The 11,032-nt window shown below is 42.3% G+C and overlaps 1 protein-coding gene across 1 annotated transcript; it reads right to left on the bottom strand.

The window, feature by feature from the left end:
* Positions 1-5,243: 5,243 nt before the first annotated feature.
* LOC139759508 (uncharacterized) lies at positions 5,244-9,717 on the bottom strand. Its single transcript, XM_071681706.1, has 5 exons — positions 9,587-9,717; positions 7,628-7,827; positions 6,889-6,943; positions 6,563-6,694; positions 5,244-6,031 (listed from the first exon to the last, which is right to left on the bottom strand). The coding sequence occupies exons 2-5, from the start codon at positions 7,824-7,826 to the stop codon at positions 5,863-5,865; spliced, it is 555 nt and encodes a 184-aa protein (XP_071537807.1). The 5' UTR covers position 7,827; positions 9,587-9,717; the 3' UTR covers positions 5,244-5,862.
* Positions 9,718-11,032: the final 1,315 nt, after the last annotated feature.

The raw sequence follows: 11,032 nt of genomic DNA, 5'->3' as shown, positions 1-11,032 counted from the left end.
AATATGGCTGAGGGCGACAAAGATGTTCTCCATGGAAGAGAGACAGAGAGAGAGAGAGAGAGAGAGAGAGAGAGAGAGAGAGAGAGAGAGAGAGAGAGAGACAGAGAGACCTGATCACAACAGTCTTCAAGTTTCTCAAATCAGCGGAACATTGCTTGAGCGGGTACAGTTCTACTCGAGACGCGGTACACAGCCCAGAGGCCACAACAAAACTCTGGGCCAAAGAAGCAACATAGAGAGGATGTTAAGAGGCCGTGGTGTGTATAGCGTCAGGGGCGGTGGATGGCTGGAATGAATTAACCAATGAGAGAGTGGATGTCGGCAGTTTACAGAGGTTTAAAAAGCTTCTTGATGGATTAGAAAGTTCAGGAAATGGGGCTCCACGAGTGTAAGAAATCTCTCCCTGTTCGGTAATAAAAGGTAATTACAAATAGATAATATATGTATGTATAATTGTATGACCATACACATAAATGGGCACACGCCAACACATATGTACATACACACAGAAACACATAGGAACGCAACCGTATTAAAAACAAAGACATAACTACACACACACATCCTGGTGTAATCCAGGGTGTGTGTGTGTATATGTGTGTGTGTATGTGTGTGTGTATGTGTGTGTGTGTGTGTGTGTGTGTGTGTGTGTGTGTGTGTGTATACAGAGGAGTAAAGACGCGGTACATATGTGTATGTACAATGCTAAGAAACGGGGCAAAACGAGTGTAAAAGTCTCTCTCCATTTCACAAAAATTGTAACCATACACACACACACACACACACACACACACACACACACACACACACACACACGTACACTGCTGGCTGTTTCCAATGTCCAACAGGAAACAGCTTCAACTCTCTTGGTATATATCTTTGGTATAATAACTAAACATTACCAAACATTCATTCATAAAACATTTTTCTCCTTTGGGCAAATCCACCTCTCTCTCTCTCTCTCTCTCTCTCTCTCTCTCTCTCTCTCTCTCTCTCTCTCTCTCTCTCTCTCTCTCTCTCTCTCTCTCTCTCTCAAATACATTGCCTCTACTGGTGAATTCTACGTCTTACGCAGGAGAACCACCACATAACACAAGACTAGAAGAACAACGCGAAGGTTTTCTACTGCTGGAGGATGGCAATGGCATGTAGATCACTGATTTATACACTGAGAGGTATAGCAAAGCAGATGAATTCTTCATACGCACTCAGAACTCCTCATACGCACCCCAAACTCTTCATACGCACCCAGGACTCATCATGCGCAATCCGAACGCTCCGAAATCTTCAGACGCACTCAGAATTCTTCATACGCACTCAGAACTCTTCATACGCACCCCAAGCTCTTCATGCGCACTCCGAACGCTCCGAACTCTTCATACGCACTCAGAACTCTTCCTACGCACTCAGAACTCTTCATACGCACTCAGAACTCTTCATACGCACCCCAAACTCTTCATGCGCACTCAGGACACTCCGAACTCTTCATACGCACTCAGAACTCTTCATATGCACTCAAAACTCTTCATACTCACCTCGTACCGTATTCGAATGAGGTGAAAGCTCAAGTGACATCAAGGTACAAAAAAAAAGATATAGAGTAACACAAGGGAAAATAGAAATGAGTGGAATATCTTATACATCGCGTCGAGTGATTCAAAGCACAGTCTTTACCGACACTTTTCGGAACGCGTCTCGTCTGATTCCGCCGGCTTGTGAAATTCGCCGATGACTTTCTCGTATGTACCCAAGCCCACTCCTTCCTCCCTCCCAATATACCGACTCCCCCCAACCCTCTCTCTCTCTCTCTCTCTCTCTCTCTCTCTCTCTCTCTCTCTCTCTCTCTCTCTCTTCCTGCATACATCCATGTAACTTCCTCTCATTCCTCCCAAATTCTTGGGTATCTCCCAGTGAACTTTAATGGACGATTCAGAGATTATCTCATACCTGCGTCGTATATCACTTTTGAGAACGTGTGCTCTTTGCTCCGATGTTCAAGAAGTCTTTTCATCTCCGTAAAGATCACTCACGCAGTTAACGTGATTCTCAGATGTTGAGAGGTTCTCTTCCTTCTACGTAAAGATCACTCACGTAAAGTTGTAACCTGACGTAATCTAGCTTCGCCAGAGTTAACTTAGCCTAGTTACCTCGACTAACTTAGATTGGTGAAGTTAACGCAGTTTACACTGGTCTAACGTATCGTAAACCTAAACGAATCTAATTCAACCTAAACCTAGACGTAGTTAATCTAACCTAAGCTATACGAACCTAATCTAGTCTAACCTTTAGACAAAGTTATCTAAGCTATAGAAAGCTAATCTAGCCTAGGACAACATAGCGCACGATGTATCATAAAAGTGTCCAGCGGTACCGTTGGTATGTGTGGCCAGCGAACTCACCGGATGTGTAAAACTTCCGCTCAGGCGAAGTACCTCACCGTTTCAACGGCGCGCGGCCAACCCTTTTCGAACATCGAAAATAAAAAGAAATGTCCTGTGGCTGACGTTACGATATTGGAACTGTGACGGTGTGAGAACCTGGACTCCTCGGCTTGAAGCACTATTAGTCCGATCTATATAGAGACACTAGACTACCTTGGTGCAAAGTAGAATAGTTATATGGAAAATAAATTTTTCTTAAGCTCTCTGAGCTAGGCTATTTCGCTGCAGCGTAGACTAGTTATAAGGAAACTAAGATTCTTCTTCATCTCTTCGGAGCTACCTCGCTACGATAGCGTGAATCTATCAGTGAAGAGAGGCGGTATTGATAATAATCTATGCTGATGCGGTTTCTTTAGCCGTAAGTGTTTTTAGTGAGCGTTTATGCAGTTTCTTGATTAAGCGCTTCGGGTGAAAGTCAAGGGTACACCAGACGACTAAAAAGTACGTTCCTTTTCCAGGATGTATTTACCTCTTCTGTCTCCATTCTTGGCTGATTACTTAAGTGATTCTCAGTTGCCTCTCCGTTTACTTATACTATGAAGACGAGACGCGTCGAGTCCCTTCCTTTACACCAACGCCCATATTATGTAACGCCCCCCCCCCCCCCCCTCCCCGCCCAAGAGTGTGTACTGTAATCTCCCTTCACTGTAACTTTTTTTTCAAAACATCTGACACTTGTACGATTTCCTACGTCGCGTTGTCTTCAGAAAGCATGAGTCAGAGAACGATAATTCCCGTAGGGCCTCTCGCTACTTCCGTGACTCGTAGTAAAAGAATAATAATACTAAAAAGAAAACTTGGGTAAAGAGGCCATAACTGATCATTTCTAACGGCGGTAATTGGGGTTGGGGGGGAAAGAGAGGGTGGGAGAGGGAGGGGGAGGAGAGACTTGTGGTGCAGGTACTGTATACGTCGCTTGAACTTCCGTTCTGTTGACACAGCGGATGAAAGGAGAAAGTTATTCCTTGTCGCTCGACCCGGGAACTTCTCTCTCTCTCTCTCTCTCTCTCTCTCTCTCTCTCTCTCTCTCTCTCTCTCTCTCTCTCTCTCTCTCTCTCTCACACCTACCCGTTATCGCCATCATTCGCCGCTAACCGTCTGCACCAACTATACCTCTACCACTACCATTCCTCCCTTCATCAGACGTCTACGCTCACCTCACCACACCTCCCACCCACACCCTCCTCCCCGCGCCACCATCCCACATCATCGTTTACACCAAACCACAAACCAACGACTCTAACCCCCACTCCCTTCCCTCCCCATCGTCTACGCCAACACCACACACACACCACCCGCTACAGGCGCCAGATGCGTCACTAGTCTCTTCCCAAGAATATCTAAAACTCCAGTCTTTCTACGACACTGCTTCATCACCACACCAATTTTTCTCGGCCGTAAAAGAGCTTGTTACATCACATTTATCGAGAGAATTTCAAGTCTAATTTAAGGGCATGACTTTCCATACTTGGGACCCATGCATCTGAGACGGTACTGGGCTGGCCATTCATCTTGTACCCAGAATTGAACTTTTACTCTCTGTTTATTCACTTCAGTATAAACACTGTGTGCCTGGATGCGTTTAGCAATTCCACCATCACAAGGAAACGGAGTATATCTTACGATCAAGATTTCTTAGTTAATTGGCTACAATGTGTTATATCTTTGAGACAGATAGATAGTCGCGAAGACCAACAGAATACTATAGGCTCATAAGACATGTCTATCTATTCCTGGATGACGAGTCATTGGTTCTCTCTGGGTCATGTGTGGATGAATCGGGGTTTTCTTGGTTGTGTTTCATAACTGCTTCACAGGGTATTTGTGAGGATCAGAGTACTTACAGCGTAATCTGGTGATAACATCCCGATGATGGCAGTGTAAAGTGCAGTTGTCACGTCGAAACACTTCGCTATATCTTCACATCATTACGTTCACACGTCGTTACGTAAGTTCGTACACTTCTTCAGAACGACACAGTAATACGTTTTTCCCCGTGTCGTCAGCACTGCAGCCGAGTACGCTCAAGGCTTCATTGACTCGGCTGTTCATTTCAAGTCTACGGTGTTCCGAAGCTTCGTTTCAAGGGACAAAAGGTAGCCTCGGACGAAGCGATATGAAACGAAGACACAGACTAAAACCTTATTCGAGTTTAAATAAAGATAAACATTGGCTGAAATACAACACTGTGTTAATGTAGTGAAAGAGAACGTGAGAGGATTGAGTGCATCGTTTATCTATACTGATAAATATAGCGAAATACATGATTCTAGTACACAGTGCAATAACCGACTGAGTTTAACACACATTTCATCACAATGATTGACTTCAGCACAAGCTTTGGCGCAGTATAGGTGATGGAGTTTAGAATCTACTTAAGCACAATAGCTGACTAAGATCAGCACACGCAAGCGCAAAAGCTGTTTGAATTTAGCACACACTTCATTGCAACACCAGGATGAGCATAGTACAGATTTCAACGCAATAGCTGGCTGAATTTAGCACACACTTCAGCTCAGTGCTAGCTAAGTTTACTGCACACTGTTGTTCAATAAGTGACTGAGCTTCGCACACCCTTCAACTCAACAGCTGGCTAAACTTAGCACACACTTTAGCCTGGTAGTTGACCGAGTATAATGTTTATTCCTCACAGAAAATTATCTTATCAAAACTGTCATCACATGAACTTAAAATCTCGACTCATGTTTTGTTCGAACTGACTCGCTGTGAGAAGATAGAGAAATGCTCCCATGAAAAGGTACACAGATTGAAAACAAAGAAATGAGCAAATAAAAAAGAATGAGCAAAGGAATGCCTTTTATTATAGTTCAGTACAAAAATACATCATCATCTGTGAGAAAATAAATGAGCAAAACAACACAGAAGGTCTTACAGTAAGCAATGCCTAATTAATTAATCAGATGAGGGTCTATGTCCTTTTTATGTGTTTTATTCAAGGCTTGGCCTTGGTAAGACCTTCTGTTCGTAATATAAAAAAGACATTCTGATGTGTTGACAATGAAGGCAAGTGAACAAACATGACTGAAGTGAAAAAAAAATGAAAACTAAACCCAATCCACGAAGGAACTGAATACTAAAAACAATGACTATAATGGGATTAAGAAGAAGAAAAATAGATTTTTAGAAGCCAAAATAAAAAGACAAAAAAAAATGAAATTTCATCAAAAACAAGTAATTCTGAAGGTAAAGCTAACATCAAGATAATTTTGCTTCTAAGGAATTCTACTAGTGTGCTTATCTTTACCAAGAAAACTGAATCATTCTACAACAATTAACATTATAATCTGACTATCACTGCTGGTGTTGGTTCTACTACGACTACTACTACTACTACAGATACTATTTCTGCACCTTCGGCGTCTTCCATCTGCCGAAGAAGGTCGCCTGGTTCCCTTTACTGTTACTGCAGATCGAGAGTGTCCAGGTATTCCTCGACCTCGGCGTAGGTCAAGGGGCAAGTATCGTAGAAGGTACGACAGTTTTCACCCCTGAGGCCCAAGACAGCAGCTGACTGGTAGAGAGCTCGGGGTTTCTTGACGTCAGAGGGGGACACGGGCTCCGGTTTCTCTCTGTGTTGTCCAGGATAGGAAGATACGGGAGTTATGATACAGTAGGATACCGCTGGTAGAGATGGGATGAAGTGAGTACAGGGTTAAAAGTAGAAAGGAAAAGTGGAAAGCAAGAAGTTAAGAACTCATTCTCAACCACTTTGGAAAATGTGAGAGCTATTCCTCAATTGAAGGAAACTGCTGAAACTGATTGAGAAAAGAATAAATTCTTGACTCTTGCTTTCTATATTTCTCCCTACGTTTTTGCCCATATATACTCACTCTAGTGTACTGACACTTGTGTCACAATTTGTATCTTAAACCTCAGCTTATCATAACAAAATAAAGACTGAAATTCAAAAGTGCTTATGAGAGTCGAAAGCTGACTTTAAAGTCTGAGATGAGATAGAAAATACAATAGACTTAAAACACATCCATAATGATCCTAATGAAAGACAGACTCAAGAATTTATATGATAATCTTTTTCAAGTGGATCTTTGTAACATCCATTGACTACTTAATCAGTTTGGTGACAAGACGGAGCAACTCACCCAATGAGGAGCCTGATGGTCTGCTCGCGGAGTGTGAGGGTATTCTCGGGTTTGCTGTAGACCTGACAGACGTATTGCATGCCACAACCATTGGCATCCACCTTTGCTACCATGGCCAAGATCTCGTCCAGTCTATAGTTGGGGGGGAAACGATTCAAAAACAAGTTCCACCCAATTCAGTAATAAGTTCCTCCTAATTCAAAAACAAGTTCCTTCCAGTTCAATAATTAGGCTAATCATCATTCATGCATATTTCGTCACTTCGTATCATCTAGTAGTAAGTCAGAGGCTTTGTGTAAAGTATAAGTGAAAGGAGAGTGGCTCACCTGTCGTCGTCGATCTCCCTCCTGTGGCGTTCATAAGAAGAGGATTCAGCTTCCCCTGTAAGATAAAGAACTCAGTAGGATGAGGCTGCAGGGATACCTGACCTGATTGACAATAACAAGACACCGGTTTTGAGATCTGCTCATTAGTAACAGCAGTAGTAGTACTAGTTACACTACAACATTATATATTCAGCTTTGTGATATTGTTTCTAACGTTCGTTTTTCTATAAACTACTTTTCTGACGCTTCTAACTCTGGCGTGTACTTTTGCAAAGATCAAATCACTTCTTTTTGTTTACTTTTGTCTCAAAGTCGATTGGTATTTTGTCCAACGTATCACTACAGAAAGCATATCTAGGATGTAAAGATGACACACAATGTTTTGAAGAACTAATTCGTGTGATCTGTTCCATAAACTGGTTGGACTCGACAGCTCTACTAGATGAATACTTTGACTACTCGTTCATTTTAAAACCGCGAGAAGAAAAAGATGAAGGCTCTTGATCGAAGATATACTTCTATAAAGTGGCATATAAATCATTTCAAACCGTTTCTGATCTGTTGATCCATTATTGTATCCCAGTTTATTTCCCTTGTATCATTAATTACTCGTCTACTTTGATTATTCTTTATCAATTTATCCTACACTAAGCATTCATGAACCACTGATGTATCATGCTAAGTTACCACACGAGCGACAGGGGGAAATAAGGCATAGTGTGGTGTGTCGGTGGCTTACTTCTTCTAGCTAGGAGAGCGGCTAAGCCAAGTCCCAAGACGCCGCCGGCGGCTCCGGCAGCCAAGGCGCTGGCGCTGACGGAGATGCTGGAGGTGAGGCCCGTGGTGGTGACCAGGGGCAGCACCAGGCCCGTGGTGCTCACCAGGCAGGAGAGGATGGCCACCACTGTGGGTATCACGAGGCAAGAGGACATCTTCATCCTGGAAAACGAAAGAGAGATCAACGAAAACAATGGTGTTGGTGTGTGTGTGTGTGTGTGTTTTACTGTACAATTGTGTTCTGTGAAAAAACAAAGGAAGTCTAAAGCAATTCATTCAATTCGTGACTCTCAATAAGCCCTTATGACTGTAGCTCTACCACCAGAAAGATATTGGTGTCTTATCGTTTTCTTAACTTGATGGTCTTCATTCGTTAACTCACTATCTAATCTTATCCATATTACATTTTTTACTTCACTATCACACACGGTAGAACGCATGGTGTATCCTCGCCTTTGGGGTATATGTCCTGCAAGGTTCAGTATAGATCATCATTTCTTTACCTACCGTCTCATTAGGTCTTCTTAAGAAGGTATTAAAGAATAAGAATGATCGTGATGACCAAGTTCACGGTGGAGAGATGAAAAGGGAACTTAGTTCTGAATGAGGAACTTGAGAGTCGCACTACAGCTCACTAAGTTAGATGTCGTAAAAGTTACCACACAGGCGAGTCCGTGGACCAGCGTGGACCTACATAACAAATGAGGTAACGAACCACACACACACACACACACACACACACACATTTACCTTGTGGTCAACAACTGCTGGCGAGGGAGTGGCTTAGACGGTTTCCAACATGAGCAAATGAATCTTAGAGACGAACCCTGCTTGAAACTCTCTCTTTAACATGCGCTATGGAATTTAGTTATGATAACTCCTGTTCGAACCACGAACTCGCCGGCTTCAGTCTAGGATCCGGACTCGCAAAAAGAGGTTGTCAAGTACTACAATAGTCGGAGCTAGATAATCATACCAATGAACTTATTCTCTATTGTCCAGACTTAAACGCAAAATCTAAGTGGACGAAATATCAATATCTTACAATAGACGTAAACATGAGTGTCATAGTTTAACAGATGCCCTCAATACGAAGAAACGTAAAGGTATTCAAAGAGCAACAGGCAGTTGGATCCTTTCGAGGCTGTCTGTATGACTGGGTTTAATGTACTGAAGAAATCGATCATCCAATCACATCCTGAGACAATTCCCTATAACTAGAAAAATCTTTAACATATGAATCTTAAGATGTATGTCTTAAATTTCATTTTGACGGCTGTGAAAAACTGACCCTGAATATTTAATGATATTCACATCAGCTTCTAATAATGATTCGTTTGATAGTAAATTGGAGATTCAGACAATAGCATAAGACAAAAGAAGAATGACGTAAAATTAAGAACTTTTCACTTATTCTTATCTGAATCGTACCAGATGACTGTTTCATCGTCAAGTCTCTGATGACGAACATATATGCTCATTATTCTTCGCCTGAAAGTATAAAGAATGTAATGATACCCAGGCATTCTTTTTTCTATCTCTCTCTTATCGCAAGAGTTTATCGTCTCTTACCTCTCGTGACACAAGATCTCTCTCACCTTCCTCTCTTTAAAGAATTGGAACGCGTTGGTAAAAATACGTTTGGACTACTGGATAGCAAAGCTAACCCTAAAGAAGTTAGGAAATTTTGCCGATCTATAGGGCTGGAGGCATCTTGAAAGAATCGAATTCCCTTAGAGGTACGCTCATAAACCTACAGCCCCTATGCATATGTAGTAGAGGAGTATTAATCCTATGAGACTTTTAAACACTCTTTGAGGAATCATGCATGCGAAAGAGTCATCATCGGATACTGATAAAGATTTTCTTAAGATTAATCTATAACAACATCCGTGCTATTTGGAATGACAGAGGAGCTCACTTGACGATTCTTCTACAAGTTCCTGGAGGTGAAGACAAGTGAGGAACGCAAGGTGGCAGGCGGGCAGTTCGTAGCGACGATGAAGGCCTGTGTTGAAGAGGGTCTTGTCGCTGGGAGCAGAGGCGGTGCTGTGGATGGCTTGAGCTCAGCGATCTCCACTTTTATACTCAGCGTCGTCAGGAGGGTCCTCGTGAGAGTCCCATCTGCTGCCACCAAGGGGACAAGGTCGTCCCTCTAGCTTGCCAGCTGTCCCCACCCTCCTCTCACCCACCACGGATGTAGGATGGAGGAGGACGGTGGTGGGGAAAGGGAAGGGAGGAGGAATAGGCTCTGAGATGAGAGAGAGAGAGAGAGAGAGAGAGAGAGAGAGAGAGAGAGAGAGAGAGAGAGAGAGAGAGAGAGAGAGAGAGAGAGAGAGAGAGGATTGAGGAGGAGGAGGAGGAGGAGGAGGAGGATCTCGTCTTAACCTGCACTGTAACTGGTTCAGAGTTTAGAGATCATGATCTATCAGACTTGCTGTGGCACAGAGGGGAAGGCATATATCTACCAAACCCACTGTGGCACAGAGGGGAAGGTACATATCTATCGAGCCCACTGTGGCATAGAGAAGAAGAAGGTATATATCTATCAGACCTGCTGTGGTACAGAGATAAAGGTATATATATATATATATATATATATATATATATATATATATATATATATATATATATATATATATATATATATATATATATATATATATATATATATATATCAATTAGACCTGCTGTTGAACAGAGGGGAAGGTATATGACAATGAGACCTACTGTGTCACAGAAAACACAGCCTTTAGGAATCCACAGTAAATATGACACAGAGAGACTTTAACTTCCGAACCCACACGATCTATGTTAACGAATCACTTTAATCCACATTACAAAAAAAAACCATCAATTGGTCTTAATGATTCGTGACGCAGGACACAGGCGCCGTTGTCCAAAAGAAGGTAGACGTTAGTAAGGCAGCCAAACCTCACCGTAATGGGAAGACTTTACGTAAAGATGGTCGTGTCGACACGCTGCTGTTAAGCCAAGAACATCGGGGTCACTCACGATGTGCTAATGTGATGCTCCGCCTCCTCACACTGAATATAAATAGATTGATAGATAGATAGATAGTTAGATGGATAGTTAGATGGAGAGATAGTTAGATGGTTAGATAGATAGACATCGCTAGAAAGATAGTCATATAGATAGATTGATGGATAGATAGATGAATAGATAGATAGATGGATAGGTAGATGGATAGATAGATAGATAGATAGATAGATAGATAGATAGACAGATAGATAGATAGATAGTTAGATAATAGATAGATAGTAGATAAAGCGATGTGTCTTTTACCTCTCCATGCTTCTGTAGGTGTGTGTGTGTGTGTGTGTGTGTGTGTGTGTGTGTACAAGTT

The sequence above is a fragment of the Panulirus ornatus genome, chromosome 33 (assembly GCF_036320965.1).
Source record: "Panulirus ornatus isolate Po-2019 chromosome 33, ASM3632096v1, whole genome shotgun sequence".
Taxonomy (NCBI): Eukaryota; Metazoa; Arthropoda; class Malacostraca; order Decapoda; family Palinuridae; genus Panulirus; species Panulirus ornatus.
The sequence above is the reverse complement of the archived record's forward strand: the minus strand, read 5'-3'. Positions and strand labels throughout refer to the sequence as shown.

What these genes read in the sequence shown, in the direction of transcription:
- LOC139759508 (XM_071681706.1), bottom strand. Translation starts at nt 7,826, where the DNA reads ATGAAGATGTCCTCTTGCCTCGTGATACCCACAGTGGTGGCCATCCTC. An exon ending in AGGGAGATCGACGACGACAG is followed by an intron (nt 6,695 to 6,888) that starts GTGAGCCACTCT and finishes CCCCAACTATAG; the next exon opens with ACTGGACGAGATCTTGGCCA. An exon ending in ACCATCAGGCTCCTCATTGG is followed by an intron (nt 6,032 to 6,562) that starts GTGAGTTGCTCC and finishes TGGACAACACAG; the next exon opens with AGAGAAACCGGAGCCCGTGT.